The sequence below is a fragment of the Oncorhynchus masou genome, chromosome 33, assembly GCF_036934945.1.
Source record: "Oncorhynchus masou masou isolate Uvic2021 chromosome 33, UVic_Omas_1.1, whole genome shotgun sequence".
Classification (NCBI taxonomy): domain Eukaryota; kingdom Metazoa; phylum Chordata; class Actinopteri; order Salmoniformes; family Salmonidae; genus Oncorhynchus; species Oncorhynchus masou.
The window spans coordinates 37,662,598-37,688,585 of NC_088244.1; the positions used below are offsets into that span (position 1 = coordinate 37,662,598).

The 25,988-nt window shown below is 45.5% G+C and overlaps 1 protein-coding gene across 2 annotated transcripts in view; it reads right to left on the minus strand.

The window, feature by feature from the left end:
* The window catches only part of LOC135528472 (extended synaptotagmin-1-like), a 27,177-nt gene continuing 1,189 nt past the window's right edge, over positions 1-25,988 (minus strand). The window contains exons 2-31 of one of the 2 annotated variants that reach the window (XM_064957579.1): positions 25,124-25,165; positions 20,881-21,015; positions 20,496-20,569; positions 20,276-20,348; positions 19,710-19,799; positions 19,534-19,589; positions 18,678-18,798; positions 18,251-18,427; positions 16,432-16,514; positions 16,137-16,185; positions 14,858-14,947; positions 14,526-14,621; positions 14,288-14,359; positions 14,074-14,160; positions 13,654-13,803; positions 13,142-13,327; positions 8,203-8,379; positions 7,930-8,012; positions 7,803-7,851; positions 7,518-7,607; positions 7,308-7,403; positions 6,997-7,068; positions 6,779-6,865; positions 6,365-6,511; positions 5,592-5,719; positions 4,660-4,746; positions 3,968-4,105; positions 2,598-2,703; positions 2,227-2,276; positions 1-2,132 (exon numbers count right to left, since the gene is read on the minus strand). In XM_064957579.1, coding sequence (XP_064813651.1) covers positions 2,105-2,132; positions 2,227-2,276; positions 2,598-2,703; positions 3,968-4,105; positions 4,660-4,746; positions 5,592-5,719; positions 6,365-6,511; positions 6,779-6,865; positions 6,997-7,068; positions 7,308-7,403; positions 7,518-7,607; positions 7,803-7,851; positions 7,930-8,012; positions 8,203-8,379; positions 13,142-13,327; positions 13,654-13,803; positions 14,074-14,160; positions 14,288-14,359; positions 14,526-14,621; positions 14,858-14,947; positions 16,137-16,185; positions 16,432-16,514; positions 18,251-18,427; positions 18,678-18,798; positions 19,534-19,589; positions 19,710-19,799; positions 20,276-20,348; positions 20,496-20,569; positions 20,881-21,015; positions 25,124-25,165 — 2,919 coding nt within the window. In that variant the 3' untranslated portion in view covers positions 1-2,104. Of the gene's footprint in view, positions 2,133-2,226; positions 2,277-2,597; positions 2,704-3,967; positions 4,106-4,659; positions 4,837-5,591; positions 5,720-6,364; positions 6,512-6,778; positions 6,866-6,996; positions 7,069-7,307; positions 7,404-7,517; positions 7,608-7,802; positions 7,852-7,929; positions 8,013-8,202; positions 8,380-13,141; positions 13,328-13,653; positions 13,804-14,073; positions 14,161-14,287; positions 14,360-14,525; positions 14,622-14,857; positions 14,948-16,136; positions 16,186-16,431; positions 16,515-18,250; positions 18,428-18,677; positions 18,799-19,533; positions 19,590-19,709; positions 19,800-20,275; positions 20,349-20,495; positions 20,570-20,880; positions 21,016-25,123; positions 25,166-25,988 lie in introns of both variants that reach the window. The other variant, XM_064957578.1, reaches the window with a different exon arrangement.

Consider the following 25,988-nt stretch of genomic DNA (forward strand, 5'->3'; position numbering starts at 1 on the left):
GCGAGTGCAAACGTTTAATGAAACAACTACGACACAGACATTCAGTGATTAGGCAAATGTGTTAAAGCAGCAGTCTTTCTCTCCGTCTCTCTCCGTCGTCTTTCTCTTCGTCTCTCTCCTTTTGTCTCCATCTTTCTCTCCCCCCCCCTACTTCTTTATATTGTCTACAAACATTTCATAACATTTTCAAGCCTTAGCAGTGAGATGACAGCAGAGGGAAGGGAATTTCCTTGCCAAATAATTTGCCTGCTTCTTTCAGAGCCGGTGTCCTGGACACAAATTAAGCCTAGTCCTGGACAAAAACAACACTTTCTATGGAATCTCCATTAAACGTGCTTCTTAGTATAGGATCGGATGAATCTGTGTCTAGGAAACGGTCCCTCAGTGTTCTTTCAGGGTCTAAGACTAAGTGACTATCTAAGACTAAGTGTTTTATAACAAACAACTTGTAACATGACTCTGATTGACTGACTTATAGCAGACCCCAGGTCACTATTGGCACTACAAACACATACAATTACACACAAACATACTGTATACAACACAATGCTGCCTTGGAATGTGAACATACATGAATTATATAGCTACAACGTTCTCTTGATCAAAGAAAAGCACAGTGATTCGGATATTGCAATACTGTAAAGCTAGAATGTGTAACATTTTCACTGGCAAATGTGATGTTCTGGGTCATTTCGTAATACTTCTCCTGAATTATAAAATCAACCCACAAATATATATGATTAAAACATTTAAAATGTCTTCATTTGGAACAGAATTAACATATAATCATTAGTTAAACCAATTGTGCACAAGTATTGGAATACATAAGGCAAAAATGTAACATATAAAAACAGGATAATAGAAGGAATTGATGAGTTAAAACATTGTTTCTTTAAAGCATCACTAAAAGAATAATTGCAGGAATCAGTAACCATTTCATTTGGATTGTAAACATCAATGATGGTACGTAAAGTCATCACGTTAAGTTGTTGATATCTTTGGAATGAAACCACTTAAAAACAAAATGAAAAAATGAAAAAAATTACTCTGAGAACAATTCCTTTTTGGAGTAGATCATAACTTAACCGGTTAGAACAACTCTAAACACTTAAAAGTTGAAACCGTTCCGGATTTTTTTTTTTTTTTTTGTGGTGCTCTGGGGTTGACAAAAATACATAATCAAACATTAAAAGAGACATCAAAAACATCAATGTGATTGAAGCTAAATGCCTTTTGTGACTTAATACAATTTAAGTGCTTTGGTAACATACACTGATGTACAAAACATGAAGGACACCTGCTCTTTCCTTCACAGACTGACTAGGTGAATCCAGCTGAAAGCTATGATCCCTTATTGATGTCACTTGTTAAATCCACTTCATTCAGTGTACATGAAGGGGACATTAAGCCTTAAGACAATTGAGACATGGCTTGTGTATGTGTGCCATTCAGAGGGTGAATGGGCAAGACAAATATTTCATTTCCTTTGAACGGGGTATAGTAGTAGGTGCCAGGCGCACCAGTTTGTGTCAAGGAGTGCGATGTCGCTGGGTTTTTCCACTCAACCGTTTCCCGTGTGTATCAAGAATGGTCCACCACCCAAAACACATCCAGCCAACTTGACAGCTGAGGGAAGCATAAAAGTCAACCTGGGCCAGCATCCCTGTGGAACGCTTTCAACACCTTCTAGTCCATGCCCCTGACAAATTTAGGCTATTCCGAGGGCAAAATGGGGGGGTGCAACTCAATAGTTGGAAGGTATTCTTCATGTTTTGTGCACTCAGTGTATATTTCATAGTTGCTTTCATATCAAATATCTATTCAGTCAAACAATCTTAAATAAAAATGTTCTCATGACTCTGGAATTAGGAATTCTCTCTTTCCAGAGCCTTCATAGCACAGTAGTAACACAGACCAAATCTGTCATTGATTGGAGGAATTCAATTTACAGATGAATTGGGGTATTGTTGGGATGATATGCAATGTAAGCAATTCTTCAGTGGTGGCCCCAGGGCTCATAAGCTGAATAAAAATATAAAAACAAACTGAAGAAGTGATAGTAAAAGGAACATTGCACTGTGGGAAAGCGAGGCCCTCCTCTCATCTAATTGGTTTCCTCTACCAAATCGTACCTGAAACAGTAACAAATAGGTAGCTTATCAATCAAGGTAATATGGAGTGTACATGAATGAATATAGAAGAGGTAACACATGGGATGGCACCTACCATTGTGCATTGCCACTCTTCAGGTCCATCTGATCCAAATCCAGCTGTAACTAAACACAACAACAACAAAAAAACACAGGTCAGAGGTCACCTCAAAAAATGTGCTTATAAACCAGGACAGAGATCATTAATAATAATAAATAATAATATATCCCATTTAGCAGACACTTTTGTCCAAAGCGACTTACAAGTCGGCTGGGGCCACTACTTTTACATATGGGTGGCCCCAGCAGGAATCGAACCCACGACGCTTGGCGTTGCAAGCGCCATGCTCTACCGACTGAGCCACACAGTCGGTTCACATGCCAAGGCAGCATTGTGTTGTATACAGTATGTTTGTGTGTGTAATTAGATAGCCTACAGTAGCTTACCTTTCCAATGAGCTCTCTCTCCCGGCTCATGAAGGAGACGTTGTTTTTGACAGTCAGGTCCAGTCTTCTCTGCATGGACTCTTCCAGAGAGAAGTCGAAGTCAAACCTGCACACACAGAAAAAGGAAAAGACATAGAATATGTCCTATCCCTGGCAGATACAGGGATAGTACATAACTCCCTACTGTGGAGCTGCTAGTTTGATATACAGTGCCTTCGGAAAGTCTGAGATCCTTGGCATTCAGACGTGATACTTGGCATTCAGGCCAAAGAATTCAATCTTGGTTTCATCATACCAGAGAATCTTTTTTCTCATGATCTGAGTCCTTTAGGTGCCATTTGGCAAACTCCAAGCGGGCTGTCATGTGCCTTTTTCTGATGAGTGGCTTCCGTCTGGCTCTACCATACAGGTCTGATTGGTGGAGTGCTGCAGAGATGGTTGTCCTTCTGGAAGGTTCTCCCATCTCCACAGAGAAACTCTGGAGCTCTGTCAGAGTGACCATCGGGTTCTTGATTGCTCAGTTTGGCCGGGTAGCAAGCTCGAAGAAGAAACTTGGTGGTTCCGAACTTTTTCCATTTAAGAACGATGGAAGCAACTGTGTTCTTGGGGGCCTTCAATGCTGCAGAAATCTGTTGGTACCCTTCTCCAGAGCTGTTCCTCGTCACAATCTCGGGGCTCTATGGACAATTCCTTCGTCCTCGTGGCTTGGTTTTTTTCTCTGACATGCACTGTCAACTGTGGGACCTTATATAGACAGGTGTGTGCCTTTCCAAATCGTGTCCAATCAATTGTATTTACCACAGGTGGACTCCAATCAAGTTGTAGAAACATCTCAAGGATGATCAATGGAAGCATGATGCACCTGAGCTCAATTTCGAGTCTCATAGCAAATATTTATGAAAATAAAGGTTTGTTTTTTGTATTTAATATTTTTGCAAAAAAAAATTTTTTTACTATTCGCTTTGTCATTATGGGTTATTGTGTGTAGATTGATGAGGACTTAAAAAAAATCTTTATCCATGTATAGAGTTAGGACTTCAGACAAAAATGCAAACCGGATACAATTACACAAAGACAGCAGGAATAACTCTGGGCCCTAGTTAAGGTAACTCTGGGGCGGCTGGTAGCCTAGTGGTTAGAGCATTGGACTTGTAAGCGAAAGATAGCAAGATTGAATCCCCGAGCTGACAAGGTAAAAATCTGTCATTTTGCCCCTGAACAAGTTCCTAGGCTGTCATTGAAAATAAGAATTTGTTCTTAACTGACTTGCCTAGTTAAAGGTCAAATTAAAAAATTAAAAATAAACATGGTCATGAAAACTCCTGTCCCTACACATTCCCTCTGTCTCCCGATGTCCCCATCTGTCTCACCTCTCATTGAACTCAGGATTGAGGTCTCTTTTCTTGGTGTTGGTCTTTCTCTTGGTGATCCTGTTCTTGTCTGGCAGAAGGATGAAGGAGACATAGGGATCGGACCCGTCCTTAGCAGACCCACAAGCTGGCAGGCCCCTAAAGGCAAACAGAGCACAAACCGGGTGACTAACTGCATGTGGACACTGTACAGCACAATGTTCACTGGCTCCATACAGATGTAGGATCTCAATTTGATCCCCCTGTTGCAGGAGAACTTCCCTGCAATGCAGGACATGTTAAACTTGTAGTGTATTTGAGATTTTAAAAAAGCTTCTGATGTTGGTCATTTCCCTTACAAATCTTTTTATCATTGTCTTACAAGAATGTCCATAAATTATAATCCACATAATAATTCACAATTTCCTGTTGCTGCGGGATTATTTTCCTTAGCAAATGCATTAGGGCTCGCTTTCCCCCCCTCTTTTAAGTTGATTTATGCATTAATTCATTCAAATACAATAAAAGAATGGCTTCATCATAAATAAAATAAAACATTTAAACGCACACAACATAGATAGAAAATTAAGGTTATAGGTCTAGTGAGTATACACCACCAGCCAGTCGGTCCGTGCCAGTGTGGTTCAGGACAGACCTGCAGGCAAGGTACAGTGATACACAATGCATTATGGGTATTGTAGTTTGGGACAAACCTGCAGGAAAGGACGGTGATGAACAGCCGGTTCTCCTCTATTGAGTAGCCAATTTGCAGCTTCACCTGGCCGGGGCTCTGATCACCTCTGAGCGAGGAGACACAGGTAGACAGGGGGAGAATCTCAATTGGTTTTGCTCGACTCCTCGCGTCCTCTCCTCCGTCCTCTCCTCGCATCCTTTTGAAAAAGGTCAAAGGTAATTGAGGGGAGGAGGCGAGGGGAGGAAATGTGGAAACAAATGCGCTTTTATGACAGACTCTGGCAAATGACGTTTACAGAGGAGGAATCACAAAATCTATGTAAAATGATCACAAAATTCTATAGATAAAAGGAATGCATATAAAAAACACTTTGACTTTCAAAGGGTTTGTGGCAAATGTCCAACCTCTTGCAGTAGGACTCCTGTAGTATACACCTCAGTATCCTATGCCGGAGGAGGCAACCGAGGAGAGGAGGCAACCGAGGAGAGGAGGCAACCGAGGAGAGGAGCAACCGAGGAGAGGAGGCAACCGAGGAGAGGAGGCAACCGAGGAGAGGAGCAACCGCCTATTAACAAATTGACACAGCTCCTTCATATGGTGACCACTTAATGGTTTGCGGGTCACGGTGGAGAGGAGGCCGGAGGAGTCGAGGCCAAGACCGACTTTTGCCCAATAGAAGAATCTCCCACGGTTACAGTTTACATGGATTATAAAATGTACTCATTCCTTCATTACGACTAGGCCCAGAGTTTTTCCTGGTCAGGTCACGAGTTCAGGTCCCATTCCTGGCCCTAATTATGCTGTTTGATTACAGATACATGGTCCTTTTTAAACGACAGAAAAGTGTTATTTCTGCTGGACATGATTCCTCAGTCCTCACTGTACTATACTGTAATGTGACCGGAAAAACAATGGGACATTGATGTCCTTGTGAGCTTTGGAATGACTCACAGTTGAGAGAGCGGTGATCTGTGTCGTAGGTTTGGTTCAGTGTCCCGTCTGTGGATGACATGGTCTCTGTCCTCACTGCCCTCCCTAGTACCATCACTGCGACACACTGCCAGCTGGGTGTCCAAGATCTGCAAGACAAAAGGCCATTTAATATTCCTCTCAAGTTTCAAGCTTCGGTTTATTCCATAAAAAAATAAAATTAAAAAATTTAAAAAAAGTCATTTCACACACGGTCTCAACATGCTTTAGAAAAACAGATATAATATGACATTTATGAGAAAGAGACAGTAAAATGATTATCAGGATAGAAGGTATTAAGAGCACACATGATGACGTTAATGTAGAAAGAGGGGGTTCAGAGCAAATGCGATCATAGACAATGCCTTAGGGGCACTGTCTGAACTGGATCATTCATGCAATCGTGTTGTTTTGGAGGAATAGTCATGGGACAAGTGGGGGAGTTTGTGAGTCTCTGGGTATGAAAATCATGTGACAGTGCTGAGTTTGTTTGGTATAGAGAGTGGGTGTATGAGTCAGACATGGGTTCAAATAGTATGTTTTCTTTCAAATACTTTTGAGTGTTTAATTGAGCCTGTCTGAAATGCCAGATGGGTAGAGTTTAAACTTTAGGGACTGTTCCATTGGTTCCGTGGTGCCAGACAAGCTCAATCTAGCACAGATAACGCATTTGAGAGAAAAACAAATACTATTTGAACCCAGGTCTGGACAGTGGTGAGTCTGGTGCACAGAGTGTCTGTTTACTTTGAGTTTACCTTGAGTGTGGCCCTCAGTAGTATCTGGCTCTCAGGGAGGGCCCCGTCCAGACTCAGCCATCGGTCCAGCACCAGGCCCTGCTCTGACAGAACCTCTCTCAGTGGTAGTACCACCGTGCCCAGGGCCTGGCCCCAGCTGTGGGACAACTATAGCACAGAGGGATAGAAAAACATGAACACATGCACTCCCCCAATGATCAGAGGTAACATGAAGTCCCCTACTCCCGTTGTCCACCATCACTCCCAAGGTCACCAGTCATTCTCCCAGCATTGACTGGGTCCATTAAAATGGCTTTCAATAGGTATCATCTCTGTATGAAAACGTGCTAACAGCGTTATCAGCCCTCTTAGGCCCCGTTCAAACAGAAAAACAAATGTGTACTTTTCAACCCTTTGCGGACCCTTTCTTCTCACCTTCACTATAAGAAGTTCCTCTTTAGGGTCACGAACCAGGAAGTGGAAAGCTTCATCCCACCGAGGAGACGTAGAGCGCTCGCACACCTTGGAAAAAGAGATGGATGGAGAAACCAAAAAAGATACAAATAAATTGCCCATACTTTGGTTTCTCTAGTAAGCATATACAGTATGCAAATAGAGCAGGAGTCAAGAAGACTTAAAAGAGGAAGCGTTACCTTGGTCTTGTATGACATGGCCTTCAGCAGAATCTCCGCCCCCACTTTTGGCTCTTTTCCGTTCTTCTTCAACTGCGAACATGGAGAAAAAAAAAGAAGGAAAAAAGATTAGTGTATAAAAGAAATGAAAGGACTGCGGCAGAATCTACGTCGCCAAATGTACATATATAACAAATGTACAAACCAAAAGAAGTCTTGTTGTATATAAACACTGAGGAAGTATTGTGGACTACATATAGTCACATGACAACAACAACAACAACCGCAGCAGCATGAGAGCACACAGCAGGGCAGCGGGCCCCTGGTCTCACCGGCAGGCTGTGTGCTCTCTCCACATACACAAACAGCACAGCAGCCGACGGCACTGCCTTGTTCTGGTACTGCTGCTCGGCCTGGAACTGAAGGATCTGGAGGGTTCAGAATTATAATACACAGTTAGGACCAGACACTGGTAGAGCATACACACACACACACACACACACACAGACAGAGAGACAGAGAGAGACAGAGAGAGAGCTAACCTGGTCTAGTCTGGCGGACTCTGAGAGCCTGGGGAGCCACTCCATGATCAGGTGAACCCGACCTGACTTCACGTCATTCAGAGTGTACCACTGTGATAGAAACAGATTACCACTATCACAGATTACCATTACTACAGATTACCAGACCACCACTATCAGACTATGAGAGTATCATTGCAATACTGTATGACACACATATTGTTGGAGGCATAGCTCTACCACTGTAGCAAACACAGCTAAATCTGTCATAAAAACAGTCATTTATGGTGAATCGTTAGACGTTACCTCATCAGTGAACTGTGAGCTGATGATGTCTCGCAGGTTCAACTTGAACCTGTAACACAATGCATTCATGTATTTCATCTGGCTCTGAGTCGTTTTGGGGCAACATGTCGTCTGGTCAGATCCTCACCTGCCCAAGAAGTCATCCTGGTCCAGATCTTTATCAAACAGCTCAAACTGGATCTCCTGACCAGGCAGCTGGGTTAGTATGATCTGAGGAAGCCCAACACAACATGTGCTTAATGTCTCCCAGAGTCTAAATTCCACATTCATTAAATCCAATCATTCTTGTTTACTGTATGACAGCATAGATCCGCTGTGTCCGGAACCTCATTTCATCTAAAACTGAAATATTTCCGACATCCAGTTGCTCAATATTTTCTGGTCACCGTGCTCTTTTTACCTCGTAGAGTTCGTTCCAGTAGGGGTTGAGGTTCTCTTTGATGGTGTGGCTGCGGAAGGTGACTCCCCCCACCCTGATCTTGACGTAGGGGTCACTCTTCCCCTTCACCATGCCCCCCATGAAGTTATCCTTGGCTATCAGGTTACTGGCCTCCACCAGGTGGATATGCAGCACACCCTACGGAGAGAGAGAGATAGGGGCAGAGAGGGAGAGATAGAGAGAGAGGGGCAGAGAGGGAGCGATAGAGAGAGGGGCAGAGAGGGAGCGATAGAGAGAGGGGCAGCGATAGAGAGGGGAGGGAGCGATAGAGAGAGAGAGAGAGAGAGAGAGAGAGAGAGAGAGGGAGAGATCGAGAGAGAGAGAGGGGAGAGAGAGAGAGAGGGGCAGAGAGGGAGCGAGAGAGGGGCAGAGAGGGGAGAGAGAGAGGGGCAGAGAGGGAGAGATAGAGAGAGAGGGGCAGAGAGGGAGAGAGAGAGAGAGAGAGAGCCAGAGAGAGAGAGAGGGGCAGAGAGGGAGAGAGAGAGGGGCAGAGAGGGAGCGATAGAGAGAGGGGCAGAGAGGGAGCGATAGAGAGAGGGGCAGAGAGGGAGAGATAGAGAGAGAGAGAGAGAGAGGAGCAGAGAGAGAGTGATAGAGAGAGGGGCAGAGAGGGAGCGATAGAGAGAGGGGCAGAGAGGGAGAGATAGAGAGAGGGGCAGAGAGGGAGAGATAGAGAGAGAGGGGCAGAGAGGAAGCGATAGAGAGAGAGAGAGAGAGAGGGGCAGAGAGGGAGAGATAGAGAGAGGAGCAGAGAGGGAGAGATCGAGAGAGAGAGAGAGAGAGAGAGAGAGAGAGAGAGAGAGAGAGGGAGAGAGAGGGGCAGAGTGGAGCAGAGAGGGGCAGAGAGGGAGAGATCGAGAGAGAGAGAGAGAGAGAGAGAGATTGAGAGAGAGAGTGCATGTGTATCGTGTTCAACATCAGGAGTCTCCACAAAGATAAAATCTGAACGCGTACTTGAGCTTCCTAAAACGCATGGGAATTATTGTAAATACACATTTTTTATTTTTTTATGTATTACCTTTTAATGTGGCATGAACACAACCAGTCATGATGTTGTCATCTGATTCTCAAAACATATCCCTTCAGAAAGTAGGCTAACGTTACCTGCGCACGGTCGCACACTCAAAAAATGATTCCAGCATCCAAACACCGTATACCCTCCATTTGATTCGTGGAAAGAGACATCTTTTACAAAACACCAAACATGGTTGTGATTCGGCGATTGTCATTAGGCCTACACTCTTGAATTAATTGATGCGGCTTGCTTGCAAATTGCCCTTTTTTGAAAAAAAAAAAAAAAGTTGGGACACCTGAAAAGGGGCTGAAATACGGGATGCAAATACAGCTGTGTCTGTTCCGAGCTCATCTGCTCGGGAAACTGAGGGCCCAGTTGATAATGTTGCAAGTTCCCTAGCGGCCTGGACCCAGTCAATGCAATGTTGCAAGTTCCCTAGCGGGCTGGACCCAGTCAATACAATGTTGCAAGTTCCCTAGCGGGCTGGACCCAGTCAATGCAATGTTGCAAGTTCCCTAGCGGGCTGGACCCAGTCAATACAATGTTGCAAGTTCCCTAGCGGGCTGGACCCAGTCAATACAATGTTGCAAGTTCCCTAGCGGGCTGGACCCAGTCAATACAATGTTGCAAGTGCCCTAGCGGGCTGACCCAATGCAATGTTGCAAGACCCAGTCAATACAATGTTGCAAGTGCCCTAGCGGGCTGGACCCAGTCAATACAATGTTGCAAGTTCCCTAGCGGGCTGGACCCAGTCAATGCAATGTTGCAAGTTCCCTAGCGGGCTGGACCCAGTCAATGCAATGTTGCAAGTTCCCTACGGGCTGGACCCAGTCAATACAATGTTGACCCTAGCGGGCTGGACCCAGTCAATGCAATGTTGCAAGTTCCCTAGCGGGCTGGACCCAGTCAATGCAATGTTGCAAGTTCCCTAGCGGGCTGGACCCAGTCAATGCAATGTTGCAAGTTCCCTAGCGGGCTGGACCCAGTCAATACAATGTTGCAAGTTCCCTAGCGGGCTGGACCCAGTCAATACAATGTTGCAAGTTCCCTAGCAGGCTGGACCCAGTCGATACAATGTTGCAAGTTTGCTAAGGAAAGCTCAAGACAGACAGAGAGAGGCAGACAGAGAGAGGCAGACAGGCTGAGTAGAGAGATGAATGCCATTGAAAGAACCTGAACCAACTGTCACTGGTTTAAACCAGCTGGAATAAGAGTTTATCTTCATATTTACCACTATAGCAGGACAAAATTACGGTTGAACCAAATAGGGGAATCTGTTCAATTAGAGACACCCCCCCACACACATACACACAAAGTTGGACTGCTTTGAATTAATGGGAGCTCATGTCTCATTCGGGGGGGGAGGGCTGAGCCCTCCCTGACCCTTTCTGAGTGTAGATCGTGGCTCCCGCCCCCTCCTCTCTCTCTTAACCTAGGTTTTATTATCTCAGGTCATAAATTCCTGGCAGAGACTCTCTCCCCTTGGTCATGCAGAGAGAGAGGCTACACGTCTGGAAATGGTTCAACTCTGAGACTATCGATTCACTACAGAAGGAGCAAATTCTAAACGACACTAATTACTAGTCTGCAGCTAGAAATGACGTAAACCTAGAACGAGAATAACGACAAACACATAGAAGCATCGAATCTATGAGAACATTTCTGAATGATACTCTGAAGTAACCATTCTAACCACCAAACCCACGAAAGACATTGTGACTTCAATGAAAGTTAACCAGAGAGACTCTGATGAACCCTACAGGACGATGGAGGATTCCAGCAGAGGAATCCAGCAACAACGACATACGGGCGTATATATATACACATTGCAATTATTCTCGAATGAGCGGCCGTTCATGTGCAAAGGATTAGCATTTCAATTAATATAATTCTAGACTGTGTGGAATGAATCCATTTGGTCTTTCCCGCTAATTCTCAGTCCCACCCCTTTCCTTTTGTCTACCAAGATGTCATATCGGTTTAGCCCACTAGGGACTTTACTATCATTGTTAGTAACCAATATCTACTGTTTGTTTGTTATGTATTTCTGTGATTATTTAGTTAGTTAGTAAATAAATAATTAAGCCAATTTGTATATCGCTGATTCATAATTTATGCTGGGGTTCGTGCAGATAACCAAGAATTTTACGACGTTTGGAACGAGACTAACAAGGTAATAATAATACATGAATGAGAATGACTAAAACGATCAGATTTTAAAATATCTGAAGAGTTATATTCGGAAAATTATAGCTCTGTAAATCAACATTTTCCGTGCCCCAACTTCTTAGTTAATTAACTTTACATGATTAGTTTAATCACGTAATAATATTTACACAGAGAATTCACTCTCTGCCCCCAGCTGTGCCCTGGACACTATATGTGAACTGATTGCCCCCCATCTATCTTCAGAGCTCGTGCTGCTAGGTGACCTAAACTGGTCCTTGCTTAACACCCCGGCCATCCTACAATCTAAGCTTGATGCCCTCGATCTCACACAAATTATCAATGAACACCAAATCCGCAAACACTGGCACCCGCATAGATATCATCCTAACCAACTTGCCCTCCAAATACACCTCTGCTGTTTTCAACCAAGATCTCAGCGATCACTGCCTGCATCCGTAATGGGTCTGCGGTCAAACGACCAACCCTCATCACTGTCAAACGCTCCCTAAAACACTTCAGCGAGCAGGCCTTTCTAATCGACCTGGCCCGGGTATCCTGGAAGGATATTGACCTCATCCTGTCAGTAGAGGATGCCTGGGTATTCTTTAAAAGTGCATTCCTCACCATCTTAAATAAGCATGCTCCATTCAAAAAAAATGTTGACCTCACATTAAGCATCTCCAATCCAAAATGAAATCTAGAATCGGCTTCCTATTTCGCAACAAAGCATCTTTCACTCACGCTGCCAAACATACCCTCGTAAAACTGAGCATCCTACCGATCCTCGACTTCGGCGATGTCATTTACAGCTCAGACTCCTCCCTGGCCATTGTACCACACCTTAAATACCTTGGAAGCATCCACTCGGGAAGACTGCAACATCGACCAGGATATCCACAATCAGATCAAACAGGCCTCCTCCTCCTTTAGACGGCTAAGGAAAAGGGTTTTCGACAACAGCAACCTCCACCTACCCACCAAAGTTGCAGTGTACCAGGCAGTATGTGTATCTTCACTCCTTTATGGACATGCAACGTGGGCAGTCTACGGCCAACACTTAAAACAACTGGCGTCCTTTCGCATAAAATGCCTCCAACACATTTTAAACGTGACCTGGCAGGACAGTGTTCCGCACTCAGAGATCCTCCAGAGGAACCAAACTGGAAGAGCATTGAGGCGTCCCTCACACGCAACCAGCTTAGATAGCTCGGCCATTCCATCGGATGCCAGAGGACCGCCTGTTAAGAAAGACGCTGTACGGACAGCTACAACTGGGACGTCGCTCTGCAGGTGGCCAGAAAAAAAGCAGGCTAAAGGACCAAACGAAGACATCCCTATAGGAGTGTGTCTAGGAGTTGCCTCCCCCCCAGACATGTTGCTGCGACCCTTCCAATTGGCGCGGCCTCTGCCACAGGGAGTGCTGTTGGCCGATGAAAAAAAAACGACTGAACGTCGCCTGGCGAAGCCACAAAGAAGACATATGACCAGGCCTGCTCCGGCCTCAACGGGACAGGCCTTTGTGTTCTCCGTCTGTGGCAGACTGTGTGCATCCCGCATCAGATTATACAGTCATCAGTGAACACACAAGCTGTAGTGGAAGTCAGTGTGTGTGTGTGTGTGTGTGTGTGTGTGTGTGTGTGTGTGTGTGTGTGTGTGTGTGTGTGTGTGTGTGTGTGTGTGTGTGTGTGTGTGTGTGTGTGTCGGTAGCGGACTCACCTCACTAGCAAAGTCCGAGTCAGGGGTGGTCTGCTGGGGTCGGGTGGGTACAGGTTTGGGGGCTCCACTCACTCCCCCAGGGGCCACCTCTGATGAGATACCCCCATCTCCGTGGCCTGACCCTGGGCTTAGGGGGTGAGGAGATACGGGGCTGGTAGGAGAAGCATCCTCATTTAAATACAGCACCTATATCAGGAGAGAGAAGAGAGGGAGATACTTAGTCGGAGATATACATTTTAGGACAGGTTATGCCATGGCATCACTGTGTGCGTGTGTGTGTTCCATGTGTGTGTGTGTTTGTAGGTGTGTGTGTGTATATATGTGTGGGTACTCATGCCTGCATGCACGCGTGTGTGTTTGTAGGTGTGTGTGTGTATATATGTGTGTGTAATCATGTCTGCATGCACGCGTGTGTGTTTGCATGCTGCGAGTGCCTGTGTGTGTTTTCTGTGTGTGTGCGCTGTGCTTCCTGTGCGTGCTTTCCTGCATTTGTGTGCATGCTCCCCACCCACCCTCAGAACAGCGTTGATATAGATGCGGCTGGCCTGGCCAGAGTTGTCCAGCTGAAACCACTGGTCCATGCTGAGGTCAGGACTAGCCAGCAGACGGGACAGAGGGATGGACAGACTGCCAAGAGACAGAGCCCGGTCATCATCCTTCACCTGGAGGGAGGAGGAGGAGGAGGGACGGGGAGGAGGAGGAGGAGGAGAGGCAGATGAGGAGGAGGTAAAAGATGTGTGGATATGATTGACAGGTGGATAAGGGCGGATAAGGATTGATATTCTACAACAGTGGTGTGTGTCTGTGACATCTGCAGTAAACGAGGATCCACTCGTAACCACTGTGACCGTTAAGTCAATATTACGAGAGACAGAGGAATAGAGGAAGACAGATTGACAGAGAGAAAAATAGGCTTGTGGATCTCTTATCACCTGAATAGAAATTTCCTGTTTGCGAGGGTCCTGGATGTAGAATGTGAAGGCAACTTCCCACACTGGGTCAGTGGTAAGATAACAAGTCTAGGAACCATAGGGGAGAGGATAGAAGGTGATGGACCATGAGAGAAATACACTAACCTAGCACTTAAGGCAAATGGACACCATAGTAATTAAGACCTTCTGAGGGTCTATGGGGGTGAATTCCTACCTTACTCTCCTTGGTTGTGTCTTCTACGGACAGCTGCACCATGGGGCTGGGGTCCTTGTTACCCTTTTTCATCTGAAGCCCAACAACATATCATACAGATTTGACACACGCCAACAGCCGGCCACAGGGGTCATAACGAAGAGAAGCTTTTGCTATTGTCACAGCTAAATGGGGGTCAGAATAGACAAAGGCCCGCGCCACCGCAGCCCAGAGCGTCAGTCAGTCGGTCTGTACTCACAGGCAGGTCTTGAGCCCGGTCCAGGTAGACAGCCAGGATGGCTGCCGAAGGAGGGTCTGCTGTCTTACAGGTCATATTCTGGTTCCTCTGGATAACCTGATCACAGGGGAACACAGGGCTTTAGTGGTCCATTGCCATTGACTACAGTTTAAATGCTGAAGGCGCAATGAGATTTCTATCCAACTTGCAATGGCAAGGTTTACACGTCGCAAACTACATCACAAGCACTCCTTATTCTAAAACTGTGAGGGGAGTCTGGCCAAAACCATTCAAGCATTTTATTTGACCATGGGAACATTAGTAGTGATACAGTGATGTAGTGTAGTGGGCACCTCATTGAGTCGGTCAGCAGAGGACAGCAGAGAGAGCCACTCCAGACGGAGGTGAACACTGCCAGATGGTACATCCTTCAGACTAAACCACTAGCAGAGAAAGAGAGGGGGGCGTTTAAAGAGAACTTCAGACTGAACCAATTAAGAGGGGGGTGCTTGAGGTGGAATGACAAAAGATTCTCATTCTAGGTGGTGGAAATCATTTACATTTTAAAGTACCGGTGTTTACAGCGAATATTCTAGAATAGCCGGTACTTGAGCAGTAGACAATATCAGGTGGAGATTCTCTGTACTGGCGTGCACTGGCACAATTCAAACACTAGGGGGGGGGGGGGGTCACGTTATTCTAGTGAGATGGTGGTGAGCCCAGGGAGCCAGAAGGAGATCAGAAGGTGGGAGGCACACAGGGTCTGCATGACACCTGCTGCTTAGACGGGATTACCAGATTCAACCGTAATTCAGTCTACAGCCGTGTCTTAAGGGTAGCCTTAATTCCAACTCATTCCAGCTTTTACTATCTTATACGAGATACGGACAATAGCTGGTAGAGAGAGATATACACAGTAAACCTCAGTTAAAAGAGATACGGACAATAGCTGGTAGAGAGAGATATACACAGTATACCTCAGTTAAAAGAGATACGGACAATAGCTGGTAGAGAGAGATATACACAGTAAACCTCAGTTAAAAGAGATACGGACAATAGCTGGTAGAGAGAGATATACACAGTAAACCTCAGTTAAAAGAGATACGGACAATAGCTGGTAGAGAGAGATATACACAGTATACCTCAGTTAAAAGAGATACAGACAATAGCTGGTAGAGAGAGATATACACAGTATACCTCAGTTAAAAGAGATACGGACAATAGCTGGTAGAGAGAGATATACACAGTATACCTCAGTTAAAAGAGATACAGACAATAGCTGGTAGAGAGAGATATACACAGTATACCTCAGTTAAAAGAGATACAGACAATAGCTGGTAGAGAGAGATATACACAGTATACCTCAGTTAAAAGAGATACAGACAATAGCTGGTAGAGAGAGATATACACAGTATACCTCAGTTAAAAGAGATACAGACAATAGCTGGTAGAGAGAGATATACACAGTAAACCTCAGTTAAAAATCTCATTGACTGGAGCTACTTCTAAAATAGTGAAAGTAAAAGACTTTTTACTGAACCTGTACTATCTGTGACATGTCAGGCGTTCTTTCAATATCAACTAAATAAGATGGAAAACTAAAGCATATAGCCATTAGTACTTGCAACTCACCTCATCTAAAACTCTGGCCTTGTGTACGATATCTAGATCCATCTTGACCCTGAGAGAGAGAGAGAGAGAGAGAGAGAGAGAGAGAGAGAGAGAGAGAGAGAGAGAGAGACAGAGAGAGAGAGAGAGAGAGAGAGAGAGAGAGAGAGAGAGAGAGAACGGAAGAGAAGGAGGAACATGTATATCTCCGTTCCATCTTCAGCGCATTACAACATAGCACAAGTGCATTTGTAACCGCAATGGAGATGGTGTTACAGAGAAACACAGAGAAACCGCGAGGGAATGATGATGATGCTACCTGCCCAGGAAGTCATCCTGGTTCTGGTCTTTATCAAACACTTCCACCTCCAACTCCTGACCAGGCACTTCATGGACAATCACCTGACACACACACACACACACACAAAAAACAACACCAGATGACACCGTAGCAACAGTAACAGCAAACAACACGACAGACTGAATGTATACGTAGAAAGAAAAGCTGTAAAAAAATATATATAAAATACAAATATATTTGTCCTTCGATGGAGTTGGTTACTAAAGAATGTAATTTCTTTAAAAATACAAGGTGACAGACACATGCGAATAGGATGAATTGAAAATGATCCAGAAAGGTCCCATGTTTGATAACTACATTATTGCAAAGCTATATGGCAGCAAATATAAGGCCCCCGTGTTTCTCTCAACAGCCCTGAAGTCCATGCCATCAGACATACTCTGCACGTTGTGCAAGGCTGTTCATTTCTCTATAGAAACCAAGGCCAGAGCTTCCCCTTGTCTTTGCTGCACAAAGCAGAATACGCTGCCTGAGGGAACAACCCTTATGGTCAAAACACACGGAGAGGGAGTGCACTATTTAGGGAATAGGGTGCCCATCTGCTCCTACCACTGTAAATATTTCTGGGTGGTTCACTGAAGTGGTATTTCTGCAATATGGAGGCAGGCCTCGTTTTTTTGTTTTTTTGTGGGATTCTGCAGAGAGAAGCAGATTAAACAAATCAAGGGCACTGCGACATGCCACATTCTCTCTCATAGCAGGCTGCAGGTGGTGGAGGGACAAGGACTCCACTCTTAAGGGACCGAGGCCTAAGACAGATGTCACGCTCAGAGCTACAATCAGGTCACTACAGGGAGAAAGGTGTTTACAATGGCGCTGTACAAGCAGTGAATGTCAACCCACTGGGCACAGACGTCATTTCAACGTCTAGTTTTGATTTTCATTGGGTCGAGTTGTCGACTAACATGAATTCAACGTGAAACCGAGCAGAAGTGTCACCATATCATTGGATTTAGTTTCGATTTCGGAAAATTCCCTTACGTTGATTACTTTTAGCAAATCCAAATCAGTTTCCCACGCTGATTCAACGTCACACTGAACGTTGCTGCTGAAATGACGTGGAAACCAGCTTTCAACCCGTGGGAGGTCTCCTTTCTCAAGTTCAACACTGTTACAATAATATAGAAATCATCCTATGTGCAGTGTTGTTGTGTTCCAATTTCATATTTTCATTTTGCTGACCATTTGCAATGTCCTCCTGAGTTGTCTTGAAAGGGGCTTGAAGTAAGGAGGATCTACTGTAACTATTTTGACTTGTTCGGTTGGTCTTTCACCGGGTTCCCAGCTGCAAGCCCCACCTCAATAACAGACACATTTAACAAGGCTCATAAATATGCAATAACTAATAATGAGCTGCGGGACCAGCAACGCTCTGCGGCAGCTCTGAGTGATGAATTCAGCTTTAGACAGTCTGTGGTGCTACATTCCATTTATTCTCCCCGCTCTCACATCTCTGTAATAATTGGTTGGAGAACTATCCCAGCTGTGCGCCTCGGAACGGTGAATATTCATCTTTAGACAGTAATGTATCAGTCCCCCCCTCTCACCTCCTACATCTGTCTTCTCTCTCACTCTTCTCTCTCTCTCTCTCTCTCTCTCTTTCCTCTCGTCACCTCAAGCATCTCTCTCCTTCCGCTCGTCACCTCAAACATCTCTCTCTCTCTCCGCTCTTGTCACCTCAAACATCTCTCTCTCCTTCCGCTCGTCACCTCAAACATCTCTCTCTCTCTCTCTCCGCTCTTGTCACCTCAAACATCTCTCTCTCTCTCTGCCTCACCTCATACATCTCTCTCCACTGTGGGTTGAGGTTGCTGTCCACGGTGTGTGATGTGAAGGTCTGGGTTCCCACACGTAGCACAGCGTACGGGTCAGACTTCCCGTCTATTATCCCCTTAATGACCGTGTCCTTGGCTGTCAGCTCCTCAGCCTCCAGCAGGTGGATTCGCACCACTCCCTGACAGGCCGACAGAGAGGCATGATTAACACAGAGTCAGCCTTTCGCCGTCCACTGGTTCCACATTCTGCAGCTTTGCCCGGAGACATGGCTGTGAACTCCTACAGTCATATGTCTCAGTTACAATCGGTGTTTGTCTATGTCAATCAAACAAGTAGGGTCAGTCAATCTGTTGTGTTTGGTAAATGCTTCAGTCAGTCGGAGTCTGTGACTCTCCAGGACAGGTGATTGAGTATTTCAGTGGTGTTACCCGTGGGAGAGGGGAGCGGAGCTGCGCAACGTGCAGGTCGGCCACCAGGGGGATAGTGAGGCGGTTGGGGAGGACCAGGTACGAGGCTATAGCATCCATTATCTTAGTGTCCGACATGGCACTGCAAATGAATGCAAGGGTGGCGTTGGGGACACACAGAGATGGGGAAACAAACAAATAGACAAAGACTATATACACTACTGCTGACAACATGAACATGCATCAAACATGATATCTTGGCACGTATGCACAAAGGGTCTCAGAGTAGGAGTGCTGATCTAGGATCAGTTTTGCAGTTTAGCTCATAATAAGTCAATATAATATGGACAGAGGGAACCTGATCCTAAGTTAGCACTCCTACTACGAGACGCTTTACGGGCTCTGGGTAATAGACGACAGGACCAACCAACTGGCACCCGTTGAGTAAGCACGTGGTTGAGGCAGGGGACCTTGAAATCATTTTTTAGCTAAATGTGATTTCTCAGTTCAGTGAATACAATTAAATAAGAATCATTAAAAGTGTTGCCAGGAATCTTTGATATATGATGTTAGCAAACTAAAGTTAACTACAACATCACTGACAATTAATGATTTAATTGCAATATCAGACAATTAGCTACATGTCTTATCCACACACAATGTGATCAGGGACACTGACAGTGTCCTAGTAAAAATGTGCTACAACTACAGTCATTGACAATGGCCAATGACAATGACCGTAGTTTGGCAAGACAGTACAAACAGATTGGGGACCAGGCTACTTCCCCCTGAGGTGACACAAAGATTAAACACACCGCAAACAACAATGCCATATAAGTGGTCCTTTGAGAAAGCCAGAAAGAGCCCTCTCACTCACTTGAGTCCAGGGATATCCAGCAAGTTGGTCAGCCCAGTCCAGTTGATGTCCAGCTTCTGCGAAGGCAGATGTAGTTAAAGAGAGTCAACTTCAGAAGATGCTGCACCAAATGAATGAATGGATGTATGTGTGGACGGACGGGTGAAGGAATGAAGCGATTGGTAACAGAGACTCACAGGCCTGCGTATGAAGAACATGGTGACGGCTCCCACCAAAGGAACGTCTCCAATCAGGGGCTCCAGAATAACCCTCAACATTCCATGTAGCTACAGAGACGGGGGAGGGGGAGGGACGGGGGAGGGGGAGAGACGGGGAGGGGGAGAGACGGGGAAGGGGGAGAGACGGGGAGGGGGAGAGACGGGGAGGGACGGGGAGGGTGAGAGACGGGGAGGGGGAGAAACAGGGAGGGGGAGAGACGGGGAGAGACGGGGAGAGACGGGGGAGGGGGAGAGACGGGGAGGGGGAGAGACAGGGAGGGGGGAGAGACGGGGAGAGACGGGGGAGGGGGAGAGACGGGGAGGGGGAGAGACGGGGAGAGACGGGGAGGGGGAGAGACGGGGAGAGACGGGGAGGGTGGAGAGACGGGGAGGGGGAGAGACGGGGGCGAAGAGGAGGAAAAGAGATAATGAGGGAAATAATTAGAGAGCGACAGAAACCGAAAGAGAGAGAATGACACAGGTTAGCAGTCTCATGTACTGAACTCCCACCAAATCCCCAGCCACGCTGTTCCTTCTCTCTTTACCTGTACCCCTTTCACTCCTGCTTTGCAAAAGTACTTTTTGATCTCCACATTGATCTCCACATCACCCGCATAGCTGGAGAAAGGAGAGAGGGGAGGAGTCAGGGGGGAGAACAGGGAAATGATGTAAGTGTCAAGCTTCTGCTGCTGCTATAGACAATGGACGTGCTCTTCATCACAGAGGATGGTGAGGGCAGCCACACGTGCGGCGGCGGCTGCGTACCTAATGTACAGATCCAGTAAGACCTGCCGCTTGTTGTGCTCCGTGTGAGCCTTCACTCCCACAACCTTCAGGGCCTGCGACAAAAAAAAACACACACATCATATTGTGTTATCATGAGCATAGAAAGTCCACAACATAGATTGTGTTTACTGCAAGATGCCGTGTATAAGGTGACCTCGTCTGCAGGCTATTGGGGAGGAAGTCTGGTGCTAATAAGAAGTGATTTGTTTGTGTGGAAGTGTTCTGTATGGTCATTAGTGTCCGAATGAACCTGTCCATCTTCCTTTGTATAATGACAGGGTATACATCTCTATAAATGACTTGGCTCTGGGGGCCTACTATACAGTAGTGACATGGTGTTATATGCAGGCCGGGGCCCTTGTACCTTGTCCCCTAGGTTGACTTTGGTGAAGCTGAGGGTCTGTAGGTGGGTGTTGGATGCACGTATGACTGGAGCAATGGTTTCGACCAGTAACTTCTCCAGATACTGGCCCACGAACGGCCACGCCTGCTGCAGAATCTACAGGAGAGAGAAAGAGAGAGAGAGACAGAGAGAGAGAGACAGAGAGAGAGACAGAGAGAGAGAGAGAGAGAGAAAGAGAGAGAGAGAGACAGAGACAGAGACAGAGAGAGAGAGAGAGAGAGAGAGAGAGAGAGAGAGAGGGAGACAGACAGAGACAGAGAGGGAGACAGAGAGAGAGAGAGAGAGAGAGAGAGAGGTAGAGAGAGGTAGAGATAGAGGAGAGATAGTGAGAGGGAGATAGTGAGAGGGTGGAAGGGGGATGTAGTCATGCTTCTCACTGTGTGTTTACAACCTAATAAATATACATGAGATCTTCCTTTGATCTTCCTTCATCATCGATTGCCCACGCTTCAAGGACACCTTTGTAATTTTCCAAGGACTGCAGTGCTCGCAGGCGATTTCACTGAATATTGAATGTAAAATGTATCGAGAATATACGATCTGCATTAGCTTGCTTGCCAAAGCTCATTCGGTCAACATATGCTATGCCATATTCATTCATATTTACGTTGTAGAATCCCATTTGAAGTCACAGATAGTAGGTTCGATAACAACTGATTAACTCTACTGGCCAACCAAAAAGGACATGTCATGTACACATCCCTTATAATTGACAGCATCTGCAAACGCAGAAAGAGGACCTGATAGTGAAAGATTTCACAACCTTAGAGCATGATGTCCCCTCCCCTGTATCACATATCCACTTACACTACAGGAAACGATAACCACACATCTGGTCGAGAGGCTCTTCACATGACGGAAACACAAAAGCCGATGCCCTACAGTCAAATGACCTAGTGACCTTATGGGTGGTATTATATTCATATTTTTCATAATTTCATCATTAATAAACATTCTTTTTTTTTCTTTTTTAATCTGCCAAAAATGTAGTGTTTCTGTGTCAAACAGTAAAACAAATTCAGTCTTCTGTGATGTATATAAGGTGTAATATTGGGATGCAACGTCACAATGTAATACATTTCCACTCAATATCTGACATGGTACAGGTGTCTTCTTTTTTTGAGCCAATCACCATGTGTTTGAAATGTGTCATTTTGTTTCAAAGTAGATGTGTTTAAGACTACCAAGAAACACTGCTTGACCCTGATTTAGCCCACTGTTTGTGTCACACTGCTTTGCTATTATCTTGGCCAGGTTGTAAATGAGAACTTGTTCTCAACTAGCCTACCTGGTTAAATAAAAGGTGAAATAAAAAATTAAATAATCAACTACACATTTGATGGTTCACTTTTGTAGGGTTCCACTGTGCAAGTCACCACTTGTTGGTAATATTGTTTAAATCATACTGCCATGCAGTTGTTTATACCGCAAATTAATGGAAAGATCCATCTGAGATCGAAAGCTTGGCGTCACCTTGAAAAGGTGCTAATTTCTGAATCAGTGTGTGAGATTTAAAGCGGCAATCAGCAGTGGAAACAATAACAAAGCTCCGACCCCGCCCCTATTTCGGTAAACAGCTGAAGGATGGGGCTGGAGAAATATAACCACTCTCAAATCCATAAACGTAGCTATGGATGCAAGGACCAGACCATCTATGAAATCAAATGTGGTTTGTTCATATGGTTTTAACCATGTTTTCAGGCTTTGTTTACATTTACAAGCTAATATTTTGGGTTCTAGTGGGGTACGACAGTTGAGCTAAGCTCATGAGGCATTTCGAAGTTATATTCTTCAAGAATCAAAGGGTATATATTGATTTGATTTACAAGGCCCAAAGATTGATGTAGCAACTTCTGATTGGCCCTACAAGGCAGTGGCACTAATACTTCTCATCTCACTGCCAAGCCATTGCCTTTGACGCTGACCTTCCCCCGGGCCCTGTCTATTTGTCTGGGGTAGCGTCCCAAATGGCACCCTACTCCCTACGGGTCCTGGTCAAAAGTGGTGCACTAAATAAGGAATAGGGTGCCGTTTGGGGCACAGCCATGATCTCAGTGATACGGTGTGTGCTCGCTCACTACTCCCGGAACCCAGCAAATGCAGTGAGCACTGAGCTACTCAATATGTTAAGAGTCTGTCAAGAGAGACTACGCGCTCAAAGACTATCCTCACCAACGAGGTATCTATTGGTGAAAATCCTGCTCATTAATCCAGGATTCTGTAGTTGCAGCCTGCCAGGCAGAGAAAGAGGCTGGGAAGGAGGCCCCTACGCAGTCAGAGCACGTGGTGGGTGTCAGCCAGGCAGCTAGCCTGGAGCAGCCCTGGTTGTTGCTTGTGAACGATAAGCCGAGCAGATCACTCCCCAACAATACGTGCTTTGTCATAGAGACTTCATTATGTCTCCCAGTGAGAAGGGCAGCCTTGTTTATTGATAATCACATCACCGTCATCCTCGCTGAAGCTGCTGCTGGCACTCAGCGTAGATGGAGATGGGAGGGAGGCTCACTGCTGTGGCTGCTGCAGAGGGTTTAGTGTGTGTGTGTGTGTGTGTGTGTGTGTGTGTGTGTGTGTGTGTGTGTGTTGTCAGGGGGAACCGTTACACTCCCCTCTGACTCTTACTAGAGGATGATGGGTACTAATGGAGGGAGTGGAGCGCTGCCAGAGGCAGAATGTAGACACACACCGCAACCCAGGGCAACGATGGACAGGCACAACAAAGCTCCTCCATCGCCACACCAGCACAACGGCTGTGTGTGTGTGTGTGTGTGTGTGTGTGTGTGTGTGTGTGTGTGTGTGTGTGTGTGTGTGTGTGTGTGTGTGTGTGTGTGTGTGTGTGTGTGTGTGTGTGTGTGTACGGGTTTTCCTATAATATTACGACCAGAGTGTCCTGACGAGGTAAGAAAACAATACATATTTTTGAAAAGCCAGGACTTTTTTTCATGTCCTGAATTTGTTAAAGTGATATTTTAGGCTTAAGGGTTAGGTTTAGGGTTTGGGATTAAAGTTAGGGTTAGCATTTGGGGTTAGGTTTAGGTTTAGCATTAGCATTAGGGGTTTTGGGTTAAGGTTAGGGTTAGGTTAAGAGTTAGGGAAAATAGGATTTTGAATGGGAATACATTTTTACTACCCGAAAAAAACTGTGTGTGTGTGTGTGTGTGTGTGTGTGTGTGTGTGTGTGTGTGTGTGTGTGTGTGTGTGTGTGTCTTGGGGTAAGGGTTTAGGGGTTAGGGAAAATAGGATTTTGAATGGGACTGAATTGTGTGTGTCCACAAGGTTAGCCCCCACAATACTGTGTGTGTGTGTGTGTGTGTGTGTGTGTGTGTGTGTGTGTGTGTGTGTGTGTGTGTGTGTGTGTGTGTGTGTGTGTGTGTGTGTGTGTGTGTGTGTGTGTATGTGTGTGTGTGTGTGTGGGTGTGTGTGTGTGTGTGTCTTGGGGTAAGGGTTTAGGGGTTAGGGAAAATAGGATTTTGAATGGGACTGAATTGTGTGTGTCCACAAGGTTAGCCCCCACAATACTGTGTGTGTGTGTGTGTGTGTGTGTGTGTGTGTGTGTGTGTGTGTGTGTGTGTGTGTGTGTGTGTGTGTGTGTGTGTGTGTGTGTGTGTGTGTGTGTGTGTGTGTGTGTGTGTGTGTGTGTGTGTGTGTGTGTCTTGGGGTAAGGGTTTAGGGGTTAGGGAAAATAGGATTTTGAATGGGACTGAATTGTGTGTGTCCACAAGGTTAGCCCCCACAATACTGTGTGTGTGTGTGTGTGTGTGTGTGTGTGTGTGTGTGTGTGTGTGTGTGTGTGTGTGTGTGTGTGTGTGTGTGTGTGTGTGTGTGTGTGTGTGTGTGTGTGTGTGCGTGCGTGCATGCGTGTGTGTACGGGTTTTCCTATATTATTACGACCAGAGTGTCCTGACGAGGTAAGAAAACAATACATATTTTTGAAAAGCCAGGACTTTTTTTCATGTCCTGAATTTGTTAAAGTGATATTTTAGGCTTAAGGGTTAGGTTTAGGGTTTGGGATTAAAGTTAGGGTTAGCATTTGGGGTTAGGTTTAGGTTTAGCATTAGGGGTTTTGGGTTAAGGTTAGGGTTAGGTTAAGAGTTAGGGAAAATAGGATTTTGAATGGGAATACATTTTTACTACCCGAAAAAAACTGTGTGTGTGTGTGTGTGTGTGTGTGTGTGTGTGTGTGTGTGTGTGTGTGTACACTACATACCTTGTTCATCCACTCAACTTTCTCCACGTCCGGAAAGTTGACCTGCAGAGGAAGAGATAATGTGATTGGTTAGATTTTAACTTTGAACTGCCTTTAAACAATATAGCAGAAGTGTGTAACCTGGGTAGGAATGTGTGGAGCTCGTGAAATGGCTAAAGATTGACTTGAGACAGTAAAATCAAGATATGTGTCTTTTTGGCCCATCGCCCATGTTGCAAAAGACAACGAACCACAGACCGACCCTAAACCTTCCCTCCAAAGCAAAACCACAGTCACAAGACCTTCACAAGATCACACTGATCATGATCAAGTGTGTATGTGTGTGTGAGAGAGAGAGAGAGATATCCTGTGATATCCTGTTGACACAAACCACAAAGATTGTGGTATAGTGTGAGTGTCCTGTGGGAGGGGTTGTTTAAGAATGTTGAAATCGTCCCATGACTTAAAAAAGTTCTCTTTCCTGATATGGTCCAGCTAGTCTCCCCCCCCCCCCCCCTTGACTGATGTCTCTGAGTCGTCAAGCTTATGGCATCTAACAGGAGAGCCGTAGCACAACCCTCAAGTTCTAAGGAACCTTGGAACTGAAACAGGAAGTGGGGGTATAACACAGAAAAATGCCTAAAATTAGGGTGGCAAGGCAAAACCTCAGAATGGAAACTCTCTCTTGTTAAAATGCTGAGACTCATAGTACGAGTAACTCAGTCACTACGAGGCTAACTGTGCCAAATGTAAATACGCTCATGCCTCTGTGGCCATCTTTGTTGGACTAAATGTTCATTCTGAATTCCACCGCGACTGTAGCATTTTAGAGTTTGGACTCGTTCCCCCAGGCCCTGCACATTAAGAAAGTCCAAATATAGCTATG